Source organism: Chaetodon auriga, chromosome 6 (genome assembly GCF_051107435.1).
Source record: "Chaetodon auriga isolate fChaAug3 chromosome 6, fChaAug3.hap1, whole genome shotgun sequence".
In the NCBI taxonomy this organism is placed as follows: Eukaryota; Metazoa; Chordata; class Actinopteri; order Chaetodontiformes; family Chaetodontidae; genus Chaetodon; species Chaetodon auriga.
The window spans coordinates 15,085,781-15,105,386 of NC_135079.1; the positions used below are offsets into that span (position 1 = coordinate 15,085,781).

At 43.8% G+C, this 19,606-nt stretch overlaps 1 protein-coding gene across 7 annotated transcripts in view; it reads right to left on the minus strand.

The window, feature by feature from the left end:
- shank3a (SH3 and multiple ankyrin repeat domains 3a) overlaps positions 1-19,606 on the minus strand; it is a 140,236-nt gene that overhangs the window by 48,892 nt on the left and 71,738 nt on the right. For all 7 annotated transcript variants that reach the window (XR_013077283.1, XM_076733438.1, XM_076733439.1 and 4 more), the window contains one exon: positions 10,167-10,348. Coding sequence is in view for 6 of the 7 variants with exons in the window: in XM_076733438.1 (XP_076589553.1) it covers positions 10,167-10,348 (182 nt within the window). In the remaining variant the exon portion in view is untranslated. The remainder of the gene's footprint in view (positions 1-10,166; positions 10,349-19,606) is intronic.

Here is a 19,606-nt window from a genome sequence, read left to right on the forward strand (position 1 = left end):
TGTGTTCAACCAACAGTTTCAAAAATCAGGTTTAAGTTAAAGGAGACTGAGACGTTTAAGTTTAAGAGTATTTACATTATTTGATGATAATATATCACCTGTGGTCCTGCACCCATGTGGGGATCCCACTATTCTCAGTTAAAAAAAACATTGTGATGCTTTACTGAAAACAATTTACAGCACTACTGTTTGTGTTTGCACGTGATGTACAGTAAGTGTAATATAATGTGAAAGAGAGTGCTGAGTAAGGTTTTTCTGAATAAAGTGCAGGTTTATATTTAAGCCTACACAGCCGTGCGTGTGTGTGCGTGACACAAACCGTGTGAAGGTGAGTGTGGAGAGCATTCCAATAACCAGAGTGGAGCTGTTATTAGATTTGGATCCCTGCGCTCTTTATTAAACCTCAGTTCAATTCAGTGTAATAGAGAGAGAGCCGAGTTGCATCTTTATGAAACAAGGGGGACGTAGCCAGAGACACAAGTCTGCTTACACACACACACACACACAGTGACACACACGGGCTTTCAACTAACTCTGACGTAAACCCATCCCTAGCAATATTAGACACAAGTGGAAGTCGGGGTAGAGTGGTTACCCAGGAGACCATGGTTCACGTCCGTGTGTGAAGTCAACAATGTTTTCCTAAACATAACCAAGTAGTTTTGGTGCTTAAATATTAGCAAAATGCAGGCGTTTAACAACATTAACCACTTGTTAGAAAGGCTTTGAGCATCGCACCCAGATGCTAAAGGGTACCTCGTGCATCGGTACGAGATGCCGAGGAGTGTGACAAAGCAGCCTCGGTACGTGACGCCCTGGGATGAGAGCGTGTTGAGATATAGTAGCTGTTAGCAAAACAGGTTAGAAAAACAGAAAGACAGAAAATGAAGTATAAGGATGGAGGTGGAAATGGAATAAGAGAAGTGGAGGTGGCTGGCAATTAAGAGGATGATGTGAAAAAGGGAGAGTGGACCCAAGAGTGGACCCATACTGAAAGAAGTAGAGAGCCAATAAATATGAAGGAAGAGGGACAGTCACACTGCTCTGAGTCAAATGTGTGCTGTGGTTTGCAGCGACTTGTCCTCACAGGACCTCTTTTGCCTAAAAGAGGGCGACAGAGTGGTGCAGTCTCAGGCTCATCAGTATTCAACTGAGTCTGGGGTGGGGGGGGTGAAAGAAATAAAGACTTGACAAGTTGGTGAAAAAAAATGGAGTCACTGAGAAATTATGCCTTTTTGTGAATGACGGCAGAGTGGCGCAAAACGAGGAAGGCTGCAGAAAAAAAGGAAGAGCGAGGAGGGCGGAAGTGTTGTAAATTATAGTGGGAGGAGGAAGAGGAAGAGAGGAGGGAGGAAAACTCCAAGGCTGACTAGAAGGGATCCCTCTTCTCTTCTCATATCTTTTCCTCCCTCCCTCCCTCCCTCCTGGGCTTCAGGGGAGCTACATGACATTCCTCTTCTTTCATTCTCACTTGCTTTTTATTCCATTTCTCATTCTTTCTCTCCCTCTGTATCAGCCCTCAGGTGGAGACAGAAATAGAACAGGCTACCTAATAGTTACACCCTCTGTCTTGGCTTCTTTTTGTTTCCTTGCGTCACATAAAAGCCAGGCTCAGAAATGAGAACATATATCAAACACAATGGCGAATTATCATTGATACGCATGCATGAGCACACACAAGAAAAGCTACATCAAAAGGCACCGATATGAAAAAAGTCATATCCAGATGTTATCACCTGGTACACTGAGCGGCAAGGAAGCAAAAATAATGGAGTCCTCCATCAGGGTGAGCCAGTGATTGAGTAGCTGTAGACCGACCATTGATTGTCTGTTGATTGTTAATAGATCAGTGATAGATTGTTTGTTGTGGAGTCGTTAATCACACCTGATCGTTTGATTGACCAGTCATGGCGTGATGGTGTTTATGCTGTGATTAATGAACATACTGTAATGAGCTGATCAGTGCCCACGCTGCAGCCTCTGCTACATATTATTACATGAGGGGGAAAAAAAAGCCTGCTGCGGACTGAAATTGCATGTGGCTGCATGTGAGAGTTGTGTTTGGAGAGAGAACTCAACAAGAAGAGGTCAAGACACGAGGTTTTTCAAAATTTGTTAAAAGCTACTCTACCTGACACTACCGCGGAAGGACGTGACCTTTACATGCGCATTTTCACATCCATGACTGCAAAGTAGGTTGTCACTGTGCAGGACAGAAAACGCCTGTTGCTAACAACCATCTGGAGTCACTCAGTTGGTTGAGCCCTGCCCTCACCGTGCCCAGCTCAAACAGTGTGTGTCACGTTGAACAGAGTGACTGTAAATCTAAAGCATATCAGCGTTTCTGTTGAATATGTATCTGCATCAGTCAGCGGCTCCTGTTTATGCAGCAGTTTTCCTCTTCATGTTTATTCATATACTGATCAACTCTGCAACTGCTGTTTCTCTTGTGTCTCTAATTAGCATTTTGTGTGAGGCCAAATCTCAGGAAATCACGTGTTATGCGAGCGTAGGTTTTAATTTCAATGAGAGGGTAAGAGCGAGATGATCCTGTGAGCTAGGGTGCACCGTATGTGCATGTTTGGAAAACGAACAATGAGAAAAAAAAAAAGAGGATGAGAGTGTAATAGGAGGACAGGTGGTGTGTTCAGCAGGGAGCAGGTAGGTGCAGGGGCGGGACTTTGCACCCCGCTGCTACTCTGATTGGACAGCTAGAAGGTTAGCTGTGACATCATTGTCCTTGCCTTAGGCCTGTGACCCTGTCCAGTATCAATAACACACACACACACACACACGCACACATACACGCACGCACGAACACACACACGCACACAGACACACACGCAGATCTTGGAACATTATGAATGACCAATGAGTGAAATCTGTTAATAAACTGACTAGCCTCAGGTCCATACTGTGATCACATTCATTTCTCATGGGGAACATGAGACACACACTCCAAACCTCAAATACCCCCGTGCAGACTACACTATGCTATCAATCATCTTTCGTGGTGTCTCTAGCTTTCCTTTAGGGGTGTTAAGAGGCGGATGAAAACATATAGGAATATTTTTGAAGTGGGCTTTTTCAGTATCTGAAACGGTTGCTCATCTCTCTTGTAGCTACACTGTTCACATCTATGGTTCACACTGAAGAAGAGCGAAGCCTTACAAGGTGCAGCTAGGAGGTAGGAAGGTACTTGTAATCAGTGATAAGGAAGCTTTTGGGAAACAGCTCACAAATTTAAGAGTGCGTAAGAAGGGTTAGAACATTATTTTAGCCGGAAGGAAAATTCAGGGAAACAGCGCTCACAATTTTAACCTCGGGAAAAAATGGCAATATATAACTGAACAGTACACGTGGCTGCACTTCTCCTGTCCAGTATCTCAGTGAAAGTGAGAATGAAAGCTTATGAATCACAGGAATATGACACTTTGTTTTCTGGGGCTCTAGTTAATCTTTTATTATCTCAGGTGATCACAGAAAACATGGTTTCCAATCAATATATTCTACAAAGCACACCTGAAAAAGTGATGTGTAACATCAAATGCGTTAAATACCCTGATATGAGCTCCAAGGTTGGATAAGTGATGTCAAAAAGGTCTCACACTGTGTTATGAGGTGCTAGTACATCTGCTACGTATACTGTGTATGAGCATAGGTATATAAAAGACAGGAGGACAGAAAGGACAGACAGAGGGAAGGAGGGCAGCCAAAGACACGGAGTGAGAGAGACACTTCTTCCATATGTGCCTCAGATATGACAGCTGGTTGCTGAATACTTGAAGGATGCTGTTTATCTAACTTGTGGGAGGCAATTACTTACACTGTGCTGCACAAAGACAAACACACAAAGGCAAGCACACAGGCAGACGTACACTTACACATCTGCACACGTGCGCGCACCACACACACGCTTCGTGACGCAAACAGCAATGGAGTGAGGGCTCATACTTGCACATACACAGAAATACACACACACACAACGTACACTTCATGCGACTACCAGACAGAGAAGTCTAATTAATTCAACCTAAGCTCACTGTCGGAAGCCAACAATGAAATTTAGTCTAAATTCAGCACTTAGCACACAGGCTCTCATCCATCCTTATTTGCAAGTACAAGATAGAACGATGAAATGGAGGGAAGATGTTCATAAAAATCTAAGAAAAAGTGTGCAGGTAAAAGATTATTTCTCAGAATCCAACCGATTCTTTTAAACTTGCTAAAGGCATAATTTTTATCGTTTGTGTTTTGGTCTTAAAATGACATGTCAGAGCTGTAATGCACTAAGCACCTGTTGCTTAGTAACGGGCAGATGCATATGCATTTTAGTCTTAACAATAGCAAGCTGTATTGTCAAAAACATAATGCATTGTGCACAGCTTCATTTGTATTATCGACTGGCTCGTGGCCTTGTTCAAAATACACATGCACATCAGTGCAGGTATATATGTGACTATTGTTGGAGATAATTAAGTAGATGAGGGGAAGCATACGTACAGGCAACGGTTCCACAGAAAGCTTTTGCAGTTCTACGACAGGTGATCAGTGTGTGCCAGCATTCGCAAATGGTTCAGCTACTGTGTGTGTTTCCAGAGATCATAACAGCAGTAATAACCGCTTTCTATACCTGTGTGAAACTAGACCATTAAAACCCAGTGTGTGTGTGTGTGTGTTTGAATCGGTATAACTGGTCCAGGTATCCTCCACTGCCCATAGCAGTGTTAATATTCTGCACACACTGGGCGCGGCCAAAGCCCATTAATCATGTTTGTGAATGTCTAATCTCAATGTTACTTGCGCTGGTTTCATTTTCATGGCTGTCTGCAAGATTTATAATGGCGTTTGGAGAGGGTGTACGTGGTGTGTGTGTGTGTGTACGTGTGTGTGTGTGATGTAATACATTGTTACGGAAGCATGCTCTTAAATGTGTCACCTTGTTGAGGAGAAGAATGTCCCGAACGTGCAGTTCATGCTCCCGGATGGGGGCGGCAGCATGTTGATACACACATCTGTTTCATTGAATGTGTTTATGCTCCGGTGTGTTACCTCTACACCTGCCGTTATGTGTTGTGAGTTTGAGCGAGTGCGCACATGTGTTTGACTGGTTTGTGTGTGCGAGTGTGAGTGCACATCGGCGCACAAGTGTGCGACCAAAGCTTGACCAGGTTGCAGTGACATGTGTCCCTCTTGTTACCATGGCGATAGTAAGTGGCCTTTCAAAAGATGTCCATCCAGATGATGAGATCAGATTACATCAATGAAGGAGAAGAGCAGAAACAAACACAGGGGCGAGCAGGGGTATGAGTATAGGGGATGGTAAAGGGTGGGGGGATGGGCTGGAAAACCTGTTAATGGAATGTACCAAAGTGATCATGAAAAAACAAACACACACAATACCAAGTACATGCTAGTTTTGTGGTCCAGTGGCAGCGAGCGAGGAAGGACGAACAGATGTCATTACCTGAGACTAACAGTCTGCTTGGACAGCTGGATGTGGATGACCCTGCTAAATGGTGGACAGCGGGGCTGTTTGTCTAGACGAAGGTTGTCTAGAGAAATTGATCTCAGACAGCAGACCAATGGACTGACAATCACTGAGTGAAGGCTGGGAGATTTTCCAGAAAAATTCTTCCAAAAGGAGGAACTGGCTCATCTATTGTTGTCATTGGGGTTACTATATATGTGCATCTACCTGTGCTAGTCTACATGGAAATGAAGGATGAAAATGTGGAATCATAAGTCAAAGTCTTCCTTCCATGTACACATTATCTCAACAGGATTATTTTTTTCAATTGGATCCCAGCATAGATCAAAGTTATGAACTTGAAAATAAGCCCTAATATTCACTGAGATCACTGGACAGAGCACAAGTCTGCAACGTCCACATCATTTAATTTGCAGTAGCACAATGGTACATAACTGTGTCTTCTCAATGATTTACAGTTTCCACCACTTCGTCATCCTTCTTGAAAAATTAAAAAGAAAAATTAATTTTACCTTCATGTTCATCAGCATTAATGCCACCGGCACAATCGTCATCGTCTTCGTTATATGGTATGTCAGCTACAAGGCATCACATGAATGAATACATAACTGATAAAAAAAAAGGTGTCATTTTGTTCATTATAATGTATATGCTCATCAATGAATATGATAAACAAATGAATAAAACCACAATGCTCAAACACAAACATATCTAATGGCTGTCTACAGTTAAGGTCTTACCACAACATACACTCCTGTATGTTGGTGCTGTGTGGAAGTATATTGACGACAAAAGCATAAAACAAACCTGAGCACTGCTGAGTCAGCAAGTAAACCTTTGAGAGTGCACAGGCATGGATTCTTAAGCAGCAGAATTAGATTTGTGGGCGAAGGTCAGAATCGTGAGCGTAACAGATTTAGTGAGCATGCAGGAGGAATTGTGTAACTGCATTTTACCTGCAATCACGCTCGTAAGGATCGAAGCTGCTCGCGCTCAGTTTGGGAATCGTCTCAGCGCAAACTCAAACCCAGAGCATCATCTGTGCAATTTGACCATGAAGTGAAGGGACATCCTGTTAGACGCTTCCTTGGACTTTCAAAATAAAAGCTAGGACAGCGGCGTTCCTTTTTACCACCAGTTGGCGACACAGGTGTTTTTCAAAAATACAAAATCAGAAGGTGTTAGCGATCTAGTTTATATGCTACTATGGCGGTGAGTATGCAGCCGTATGGAGTCATTTTGAGTTTTAAATTTGAATGAATCTATAAAATAAATGTAAAAGTAGTTACTGGCTGTACAGTGGCCGTGTTAGCTTTGATTTTCTGAACCAGATGTAAGGTTGTCTAATTTCTTTTAAAGTTTTTATAACTAATCTTAACAGATAAAATGATCAGAACGATTCTAAGAAAAATATGTATGAATGAGCTTCACCTCTGAGCAGAGCACCGCCCTCAAAAATGGGGTGGCTGGGTTTACTGATTCAACATGTGCTCTCTCCAGTCTTTTGTTGTCAATACGCTTCCATACTTACACAGCATGAAGTACATACTATAAGGATTTCTAACAGGACATAAGAGAAGCTTTCAGTTTCAGTTGGTTATTGTACACTGCAACTAAACTGTTGTGCTGTTCAAAAAACAGTAAACAATTAAGGAAACTCTTCAGTTTACCTAAAATTGGGTCTGGAATTTGAAAGCACTCTTCAGATGCAAAATGAAATTGGTTATAATTGCTCGCTCTCATTAAATTCAGAAATTTGTTTTCACCCAAATTGTGATGATTATCTTACAGTGAGCAAATACCAACTAATATTCACAATCACGTCAAGGCTTTCATAGTAAGACAAATGTCCTATTCAGCGACATTATAGTCTAGAACCTGTTAGTTCAACTGTGTGTTTTATGTAAAACAAAGTGCTATGGGGGGTTTTGCTGTAATGCTCTGCTGTATTTACCATCTAAAGCCAGATGCTCATCCTTCACTACAAAAAAGCAGACAAGAAATCATCATATTGTGCAATTCTTAAATCTTCAAGAATCCCATTAAAAAGGCTTAGCTCTAAACACACTTAGCGCCTAGAAATGTGCTACTGTCTACTGCTGAGAGCTACACAAACCACTGGTCTCCAAGAAACTACACAGTGTGACACATCTTTCCCTGTACAGCAACAACATTCTTTACCTCAACAGGCCACCAGTCTGTCCAACTAACAGGTGAGCTAACAGACAGTTAAACTAACGCTCACATACAGGATGTGAGCATGGACGCTAAGACATGTCCCATACACACACAAACAGACAAAAGCTTTTATTGAGATTTACCCAGTCTAATCTCATCATAAAGATGCTCCTCTGGTGTGGCTGGTGATTAACAAGAGTGAAGATAGGAACAGGAAGACAGAGATGAGTGTATGAGTGACTGTGTGTGCGAATGTGTGTGTTTGGGGAGTTGGTGGGGGGTATGAAGAGTCTAATTATCTAACAATAACTGAATCATCAACGTGTTTGTAGTCTGACGCATGATTGGAGTTAGCTTTCAGGTACAAACAATGCTGTGGATGTTGACTTCACAGACATTCACACATGCACCAACGTAAACTAGCCTCGACTTGGGGCCAATCAACATTTTGTCTCCTTAATCGGGAGGATGAGACAGGAAAAGATAAAGAAATAAATCCTCCTATTGTTTCCCCCCTCTTTCACTCGCCTTACCTCCTCTTGTCTTCCATTGCAAATGAGCTCTATCACTATTAGCAACTCATCCATTTATGAATGCAGATTAGATGAAATGCATTATGTATCAAATCAAGGGTCATCCATCCCTAAAGGAAGCTGCTTCTCAGGCCTTGCCTATGTGTGCACCAGGAGGGACGGTCATTCCCTGAACACAACAACACAGAACCTGAGCTGCACGGGCTTTAAGCTGCTCCACAACCAGTTGATATCGATGATGAATTTCTCAGTTTACATCCCAGGACTACAGGAGCATAGTGAATGCAACACAGTAATGGTTATGATGGTCAGTGTTGCATAACAGAGCCAGATGGTTTACTTGGCTGGGCCATGGTGCTGGCAGCCATGCGACGGTAAGCTTGTTTCCTGCATGGCCAACATGAAAGAACGGCAAAACACTGTGTGTTCACATTAGTGGCAGGGTTATGGATTCAGCTGCACCAACAGAAAAACCAGTGACAGCAGATCCATTCAGTAGATGGAGGCAAACTGGCTGCTGTTGAGTCATCACATTCCCGATAACATTTGTGTCAACATCAGTATGCATCACAGTTCCAAACAATGCTGTATCATTCAGTTTTGCTCAGCAAAAACATGAATTGTTCAATCTGAATTGTTTATCGTCCGCTTTAGTCATTCCTGTGAAATGACGGCAGTGTTTCCATAAAACAGACACAATGCTAAAAAGAAGAAGCATCAAAGCATACGGGAGGAGGTCCGCTGGTAAACACTTTTAAGGCCAGAGAAGCTGGAAGACAGAAAACATCTAGGCAGGGGTGGGAATGCTTCAGTATATAACCAGGCGGAGAGAGGTGGTCTTGTCAATGGGTATAGACTAGTGTTTTGTGTGTTGTTTGCTACAGAATGTCTCTGAGAAAGAGAGAGATAAGAGTTTGTCCATGAGTGTGTGTGTGTTTGTTGTGTTTTTCTGCACAAAATCCAAATCGAAATTCCAAATTGACCCTTAATCTGTACTTCCTGTGCCTCCGTAGATCTGAAAGGAACATGAGAGGTCTCAGCATGAGTGCAGCCACTCTCTCTCCAGCCTTTCTGAGGACATGAGGGAACTGGTTCCATTAAGCTAATGTGGGTTTGATCCACGGTGATATATGTGAAGTGGCAGGATGTAGGGTGTGGGGTCAATGTGGAGCTGGGTGTCTGTGGACAGGTGATAAGAGGAGGAAGAAAAGCAGTTGTATGTTCAGGGGGAAGCACTCTCAGAGAGGAGGAAGGACACAGCTTGTGTATGCATACCAACAACCAAAAGCACACGGGACCTGTTTGAATTTGCATGCCCTCTCCTTGAAGTGATCACAGATTTACAGTGAGATTGTGCACACATCTCAAGTTCGATTCAAACAGGACCAGGAAGTGCTACACTGTAGGTGTAGGGTTGACACACTGAAGTGGACAGGAGAGATGCAGGGTGAGAAGAATATTATGGAGTTTACCTTCTACGTCATTACAGTCATAGTCTTGAGTGAAGCATGGATGGAGACAAAAGCACACACACAAACACATAAAAGCGAAGCCACGGCACCTCTGTGTAAAGCAGAAAACAGCACATTTACAAAGTGAATGAAATGATACTTCACAATGTCAAGCTCGAACGACACTGAAATGACTTCCAGGTTGAGAGATTACATAACTGCTTTGCAGCCAAAAACATAGTGAAGTAATGGTGCGCTTTGTATCTGACAAGTATAAGAGCATATCAACGTTTTCTTATTCTGCAACAATCCCAGCTCTGACACTCATGAAAGCCACATGGAGCCATGAACTTTACAGGACATCCTAAACATCAGCAGAGGTGACAGAGAGCTGCTGACGTGCTATGAAATACAGGATATTAACAGGAGCAGGGTCAAGGAGTAGTGATCACTGTAGAAGGTCAAGTGAGGGAATAAAACTTGTAGTGACACAAATAATAGTAGACAGCCTACCTTTGACTCTCTCTCCACGGTTCAGCTGGATCTCTCCCTCCCCCTGAGGCGTGTAGGGCTTGACCACGATGAAGGTACGTCCTGGGACAGCACTGTAGAGTTTACGTTTGGGCCCGCGGGGGCCTGTCAGCGCTGGAGGGGTGTGATGAGGGGGGCTTGGGTCTCGCTGCACTGAGCCAGGGCTGTAAACAAACACATATGTTACTGTGGTGATTCCAGGGAGCTGGTAACTGAAGCCCGTGGTCACCGACATGGTCGTCAGCGGGACAGCAACCTGGTGACACCCCCGGTTGTTACGGGGGCAGGGGAGGGATTCATAAACAAGTCCCAGCGCCTGCCGCTCAACAGTCAACAGTCAGTGGTCCATGGGAGAGTCATGAGAGGAGAGTACACTCCTCCCCAAGCACTCTCTCCCCCTCCTCCTCTTCTTATTCCCTCTCTTCCTTAATAGCACAGACAATATCCTTCTTGCTCCCTCTTACCCTCTCCCTCTATCTCTCCCTTCTCCCCCGCATCCTAACCGAGATAGAAGCCGAAATGTTTAACGGTAAGAGGGACAGCACTGTTTCCTCCTCTGTGTGGGTCTGTAAGATCTGTCTGGAAGCCCCCTTTAGTCAAACACATCCTGAGTTAGGGTTCCAGCAGAAGCCCCCCCACCCCCCCCTCCCCTCCAGAGAGGGACAGAGATCCCCCGTGTGTCACCAGTCTCAGCTGCTCCAGGCTGGGCTACGGATCCTGCCTCGTCCTTGGGTCCTGGTTCTCCTGCTGTGGAGGAGAGAGGCTGGGTCTGCTCCCCGACTCCCGCTTCTTCTCCCGGGAGTCCTGCCGTGTCTGCCTCTCCTCTCCCCTCCACCCCTCACACGCACACGCTCGCTCACACACACTCACACACACTCTGGCAATGCTGCTGCTGCTACTGCTGCTGCTGCTGCTGCTGCTGCGCTCCGTGGCTACCCTCCCCTTTGACGGCTCGCTCACACTCACACACCACAAGCCCTCTGTGTGCATTCTAGCCGTGCGCACAGGCACATACACAGACAGCCCCCTCCACTCCTGCTAAGATTGCACCTCCGCTAGCATGGCATACGCCACTACCAGCATGTTGCTAACACATCGCTGACACTCATATACACACGCTAGTCCCACAGCACGATTGATCTCCTCCTGCCTGTCTGCCTGCGAGCGTGCATGCGCCATGGCTCCCTGAGGCAGGCTGTGAGAGCATGTGCATGTGTGTGTGTGTGTGTGTGTGTGTGTGTGTGTGTGTGTGTGTGTGTGTGTGTGTGTGTGTGTGCTTGTGTGCAGTGGGGCGGGGGGCAAAAAGCTCCAGCCCATTTGGTTTAATTGTCGCTCCTCCCTCTGTCTCTTTGCCTTGAATCCCCTCCTTCTTTCTCTCATTCTCTTGCTTCCATTTCACCCTCTTATGCCTCTCCTTAACATTTCTTCGCATTGCATCTTCCCTCTCTCTCTCCTTCCTTCTCTCTCTCTCTCTGGCGGTGAATTCTAATACAGCAGCGGCAGAGCTCCGCCTAGTCTTCATTCATCATCAGCATCATTCTGCTGCTTGTGTTGTCAGAGCGTTTCTCTCGAGCATATTTTGAGACACATCAAAAGCACATGCCACAAATATCACTTATAACATAACGACAATCAACAGGAAAATTCGATGTTCACATCCACCTGATCTGAGAGAGCGTTTGCATGTATTACAAACAAATTCACTGTTCATTCACTGTAACCTGATTATGTCCTGGACTGGGACTTTGATGCTATTCTCTGCAACATTTCCTTGAAACACTAGAAACCTCTAATCCCCTTCATGCCTGTCTATCCACCTTTCAACCTCTTTCAGTCACTTGCCATTCCTCCCCTGGCATGTTCTATCAGTCACTTCATAGCCTTCATTCTTTCATACACCTGATTCCAGCCTCCTCTGTCCTTTCCCCTTCTTCTCTCCATCCCTCTGTCTACCTCTTTCCTCATTTCAAGCCTTGTTTGTCTCTTTCTCAGGCCAACTCTCTATTGCTTTTCTTGCTCTCCCCATCTCACACAGCCTCTCTTTCTCTGTCCCCTTCTCCGTCGAAACAACGGCTTGCTGACGGCTTTCCAATTACCGCAGGGACTGAGGGGCCTGGATGGCTGCCGCATGTTAATGTCTGAGCCCCGACACTGAACATCAGCAGCACACACAGCGGAGAGGAGGGAGGGCGGGGGAAGCAGGGATATGACGCTATGTCAAAGTGACACAAACAGCCAAAAATTAGATCCTTTTAAAGATACCTATTTCAATTACTCAAATCTGCCTCCTCCACTCACACATACACAGCTTGACCCCAGATGCTCCCTGCAGCTGAGCGGATGATGGTTGGGTTGACATGTTATCTATGTGTCAAACAGAAGGGAGGGGGTAGATGGTTCCTGCTCTCCTCATGTCTTTAATGACCTATTAGTCTTTCATGGGATGAGGCTAAAATTGATTGCCGCATTTCAAGATTTTCGGTGAAAACGCATTTGAAGAGCTCAGGTATCAGAAATTAAAAACATCCATAACTCTAAAATTTGACGTGCTACATATCTTTCATCAAATGTATTACATTTCTACGATTTGATTTCTGCTCACTGTACATTAAAAATGTAAGATTTCAGCATTTCCACTTGAAAACAACTTCTGCATGTTCTGTAACTCTGTATAGTCTACATTACCATTGCAGACATGTCTTGTGATCCACCCATGAGTCGGTCATGTTCATAGACTGTATCAATAGTGGACAGAGCATCTGGGCCTGAAAAGTGAAGCCAATGAGGAAGTGCCTTAATCCTACATTCTACATAAAGGCCAGCAGGGGGCGACTCCACTGGTTGCACAAAGAAGTCAGGTGGTATGTAAACTTGTGTCTCCTCCCCAGCTCCAACCTGCCATCCAAATACGGTCACCTCTGGTTCCAAAAAACCAAGATGGTGACAGCCACTTTGAGTCTACACTTGTTAATATGTTAGATTTCTTTCTTTCTTTCCTTGTTGTTACAGTGACAGGAAGCTTCAAAGAACTGCACTCAAGAGGGACATGACGAATACTTAGTGTTCTTGCCTTCATATGTTGTACGTGTGTGTAATTTTGAAAAGGTTTGATGCCTCTTTTGTTTCATTGTTCATGCGTTACTGTTGGACACTAGATATGAAATAGTATTCTACCTAGATCTAGATCTTGATCTATCTGAGCTTGATGTTTATTCTTTTTTTCCCGTAACGCCTGCTGTTTTGCCATTCACTTGCATGACGACATGATGAACTATTGTCATATGCAAACTTGTGCTGCTTGTGGTCCTTTTTTTCCTTTCCTGCTCATTTGTTTCGTTGTATCTTCTTCTCTTTCACTGTGCCTCATTATAAGTGGCTTCTACCAGAAAGAGGTGTGTGATCCATTACACGCACACACAAGTACACACATACACACAATATATATACACAGTTCTAATGCAGTCTATTACAAAAGCTCCATGGTTTCCTAGGACACCAGCCCAGCCTCTGTAACGATGGCAACTGTCAATAAAAGGAAAGAAAATATAACCAACAAACGCACTGATAAGTCAATAATGTGAAATGGATCTCTGTAACACTCGATTTGTAATTACTCATTTGCCTTAAATTCATGGATTATTGTCTAAACTAAAATGTTTTCTCTCTATATTTTCATCCTACACATTCAAGTGATCTCACTGAAAGAAAAACAGTGCACTACAGCCACTGAACGAGGATGTAGTAATTCAGCTTACACAGACCACATGGCCTTGACTCCCAGTAGGTTTATATTAATGCAATTGAAGGGATATCAGATAAAATATGAAGCAAACATACGTTTTATCCTAAATAGTGTGCTGTATGTGGGGGTTCCAACCTTTTGAAAACTGGTATTCTGGCTATTAACTGTATTTCTGAAACATGTTTTTTAATACTGTGAGCTGCAGAATGCAAAGAAGAACAAGTAATGTGAATGAGGTTTTGAAGTGCATTTTATGTATAATCAAGAGCAAACACTTGCATCTTATTTGGTATGTGCTTTTCACCTTTTCACCTCTTCACCTCTTCATCAGTGTTTTTTCCAGACTGGACAAAACTTGAGATTATTCCAGATAAGTGGCCCTTATCAGAAGTCTTAAAGCCAATAATTTTGGCATGGCAGCTATCAGATGCTTGATTAGGATCAATGAGACCACTAAAGACAGGTTAACATTTGAGCAGCTCGATAATGACTCTGGCTGCCTCAGTTTGGAAGTCAAAATCTATCAACTGCTTACATAACTCTGAAGATGCAACTGAAAATGTCATTAAATGCCATTTACACAGATGCTATCAAACTAAGCAGCTTCAGTGTAGCATTTTCTCACATGGCTGCCTTGCCTTCTCAGGTAAATGGCTTTTTCCTCAAATAGCCCAGCTCTCGAAGGTGAGATGAGCACATTATAAACACAGTCATAATCAGCATCGCACTTTGCATCCTAATGATCATCAGTCTGTCCTTGCTTTGCTGCACTTGAATGAATATATGCTCTCATTCTTTCTTGCCCGATGTGGGAGTGTTTATGGATATCAAGGTGGAAGCAGAATGTGGACTCTGCTCAGGGGGCAGAACATATTAAGGAAGTGAATAGCAAATCTGTTTATACACGGACAGCTTATGCTTCGCAGAGACTTTATCATTTAGCGAAATTAGAAAAAAAGGGTTAATTGGTGTGATCAACACATAACCCTAAACTCCACCTCAATTTCAGAAAGAGGAGGAGGAGCGGATAAACAAAGTGCTTAGGTCATACTGACAACATCTGTATGCTTTGGCATGTTTTTCAGTATGCTGTTCACCTACACTAACATATTGACTCCAGACTTTTCTGTGTGTACATTTGTCCTGATTTACTGTATTACAAAATTACATGACAAACTAGAAGGCCACTTCAAGAGTACAGACATCTACCATGGTCAATAGTCCACTCTTGTATGATATAGAAATCTGCAACCACTATATATGGTATGTCTGAATATTGTATGTGATATTTCTAAAACTATTAGAACTTCACATGTGAGGTGAGTAACAGTAAAATTAGTTCCATAATATGTGTTTATTTAGGTTTCCACAGCCACAGGACTTGAAGAAGGCTTCTGACAAAGTCCAGATGTGTTGTGGACGTCCTTGCTTTGAGCCACCCAGTTCATGAATACTGCTCGAGAGTCACAAGCAATTCACTCCCAACGGAAATGAAGGAATTTAAATATTGTGGTCTCATTCACAGGCAACGGTAAGACAGAATCTGAGACTGACAGGTGTATTGATGCAACACCTGCAGTGATGTGGTGTTGTCCTGGACTGTCATGGTGAGGAGGGAGCGGAGCCTGAAGGCAAGGTTCTCAGCTGATCTACATTCCAACACTTGAGCGGTGGGAATTGACAGAAAGACGGAGATCATGGAAAGAAGAAGGCAAAATAAGTTTCCTTCACAGGCTCTCTGGGCTCACCCTCAGGGACAAGGTGAAGAGCTTAGATATGCAGAGGGATCTTGGAGTAAAACCTCACGGGCACATCACACCGAAGGAGACCCCAGGGCAGACACAGAACATGCTGAAGGGATTACATATCCAGTGGGGCATGGGAACGCCTCAGAGTCCCCGAGGAAGAGCTCCAGGATGTGACTAGCAAGAAGGACATCAAGGCTTTCATGGTTATCCCACTGCTACCATGAACCAGACCAGAATGATTGGCAGAAGATACTGAAGAGTGGTTGAGGTACCTGAGCTGCGAGCATGTTACAGTTCTGTGCCTGAAATTACCGGCAGTCACCATATTTAAAGTAGGCTGTTTGTAAACCATGTTCACATCATTTGATTCATTCCAATCCTCATTAACACTTAATAAGGGCTCAATACATCATGACATGACTATACTGTTGATTTATTGCGTGTGGCCAGGCCAGTACAGACAGTATCAATGTTTTAAATAAAGACAGTGACTAAAAAGCCACATGGTTTACTGTTAGCCTATCAGCATCACCCTCTGATAAGAATTATGATGAGCACAGACCAATAATACTGTGTACTCCTTTCATATAGATTTTCCATATGTGAAACAGAAGAAGCTCAACTCTTCAACTCCTCCTCTGCTGCTTTCCCATTCCTGTCCTCCTTTCTTCACTGCGTACCTCAGCCCTTTGGCTGTGTTAAGATGCCATGGTTAATCTACACACCAACAGCCACTGGTGTGACTAATGCAAGTGAGAGGGAGGGGTATGGGGTGAAAAAGAGGTGAGGAAAACAGCACCAAACAAAGAATTAAAAGGTGAAGGGAACAGGACATCTCCATGTTGGGCTTATTGCCATTATACAACACATGAGGGGATCACGACACAGCACATCAGCAGGTAATGACACAGTTTCCTGCTCATTGACACCGCCAGCAACCACAACAATCATGACATGTTTCAGGTGATGTTGTGTGACTGAATCTTCATTTGGAATGAAGATTTGGTCCCCTGTGTCCAAATCGCCTCCCACGTTTCTCAGATAAAGGGTAGCAAGTGCTTATCCTGACATTGAAACATGTTGAAACAATGGTCTCAGTGGGGATTTAACAGATCCTGTGCTGACAGTGCTTTAATAAACTTAACTCCGAGAAAAATGCATTTCAACATGACAATTGCAAAGGACGTTGGCTGGACATGTGAGCTCTGTGCTGACTGCCGTTGTAGGAACACTGAAACAAGGGCGACACATTGGAAATGGAAAAGATACAAGTTGGGATCTTGTGCCGAGTAACTTAATTTCTGTCTATCTGACAGCTTGAGAGCTTTTCTGCCAAACCAAGACTGATGACTAGGTCCTGAGGTGCACAGCTCAATAACACAATTTCTGACACTGACACTGTCAAGACAGTGTCTTCTTGATGATTAATTATCCCTTGGTATTGACAGCACATCATGGTAAGTAGCCAATTAACCTCGTATGACACAAGCAAATTTGCTTTGTTCTAAATAAACTTCTGTTATCATACCATCACCCAGTGCCATGTCTTATTAGACTGTCAACTGCATCAGCTGGAATGACTGTTATACCCACATTTAATGTCTTCTCAGGCTTTGCCACTTTTCCTTTCGCAATCTAGTCTTAATAAGCCACTCTGACCTGATCTATCTGTATCCTCTCTATTGTTTCCATCTAAACTTTCTGCTGAAGCCTGGCCAAGCTATTGAACCCTGGCAGCATTGCACACGTGCCAAGAGGAGGAAGTGATGGCGAGTTCCACAGGAACTTGCTGGAGTCTGCCGTTGGGCGGGCTGTTGACCGGCCAAGCTAATTTCACACTCCCCTGGTATCCATAATGCCTCTAGAGTTACCATGGGCATAAACAGAAGGTCAGAGAGAGAAACAGAGAGAGGGAGGGAGAAATATTTGAGGAAAAAATATTCAAGGACAGCATCAGTCTCACTTGGGTGCAGGTTCTGGCCATGGAGACCAGCTGCTCGTTTTGGGCTTTTTATACATTCACCTCACTTTAATACTTGGTGTAGGGGTAATGCACACTGAAGAACAAGGTCTCAACTCCCTGTGTACAGAAGGTCATTTAGGCCAGGACACAGCAGACATACTAAACTGCTATCCTGCTTTCCTTTTCACTTCTTTTTTTTCTTTCTTCACAGTCTGGCTAATCAACTTTGTTCAAAAATAAGCACAGTGACGGTGCAAGAAATGTGTTTCTGTGTCTGTGAAAGTTAATGTCACTGGTGCCAGACATAGCCGAGGAAGATACAATTAAAGGGATAGTTCAGGTTTTTTGAAGTGGGTTGTACCAAGCGGCAACCTCTAAAATGGCCACTTGAGGCTGGCTCCCAAAGCAAGTCAATGCCCATAGACTCCCATATTAAAATGCCTAACATGACAACAGAAATCCTAAATCATACTAAGGCTTATAGTTAGGTATAATTATGGGCATGGCCGCTTTGAGTGACAGCTAGCTGCTTGGTTTCAGCAATCAGGCTTCATTCGGCTGACCTCAACTCCACCCACGCTCAAACTCTTTGCCCATTAGCCAGGAGTTTGGCGGAGTCAGGCACTGCCAAGACGGCAGTCTATGGGACACAACATTTGATCGAGGAAGGTGGATAAACACTCCAGTGTTAATGTACTAATGAACTAAACTGTCTTCATACAATTCAATTTAAGATTGTGAAAACAACAGCGACACAATTTAGTCCATCAGAGGTTTAGTTCATATGCTTTGTGATGTGTGCATGTTACAAGATTTAATAAAGATGTTGACTCTGACTGCAAACCATAGATTAATGGCACCGTCTGTGCATGTTTCTGTGTGCGTATGAATGACAGAATGAGAGATAGAGAGAGAGAGCCTTTGATGGATGGAGTAAAGTGACAGCAGAATATTGGAGAGAGAGGGGAGTACGGCCGGAACGCTGTCTGTAATGCAATTCCCCTGTCAGACATCGGACTGTTTCACACAGAAACACACACATACACACAGTGTGTGGCACCCAGGAATCACATTTGGTGTGTGTGATGTAGGAAGGTGATCTTGCTCTGACATATGATCATCATAAAAAGCTCAACAAACCAAGTGTCAGTAAACCACTTAAATCTATCGCTCCGAGATGTGATCAGAGCCCTAGTTTACTGTGCAGTTTGTCTAATGGTTCAGCATACAAGGGAGGAGATGTGTTCCAGCACGCCAGCAGCACAACACCGTCCGTGGATTTATGTATCAATCGAGTGACAAGCTGTTTTGAGCTGAGTGGCCTGTCCAATGACATTACTCATAGCTCTAATTTCAGAATGTATCCTCTGTCTCTCAGTATCTCTCTCACACACAAACTGACACACACTTTCACAGCTTGGCAGCATTCAATTGGTCCCCACGGTGATCATTATTAGCTGCTTTCCATCTGTCTGTCTCTGAACTGTGCGTGCTCCCACGGCCATAGTCATGTGCAAATAGCTATACATACAAATTTCACGCATACGAACACAGAGACAAACACACACACAGATTTCAAGTATGTTATTTGCCCCCTGTCCTCCCAGCAGGACAGAAGCTGCATTTCAGCTCAGCACGCTACATAAACAGGGCTGTAGTCTATGTCAGACACACCACTCCACTGAGCATTGCCCTCATATCCTGACAGGAGCAAGGGCCACACAGCAGCTACACCGAATGCAATTATAACGGACCTCATACTGATCAGCTTTTCTATCAGCGACTATAAATCTGATACTAGTTCATCAACATATTGATTCATTTCCCAGTTTAGCCTTTAAAGAGATGACTTTTCTGGTTGGGTTTCTGGTGCAGTTTCGTCAGGAAAAAGACTTTGGTATGTGCCTGGGATTGACGGATGAATAAATGAACAAGATTTTGCACTGATTGATGCTGTGTCATGTTTATT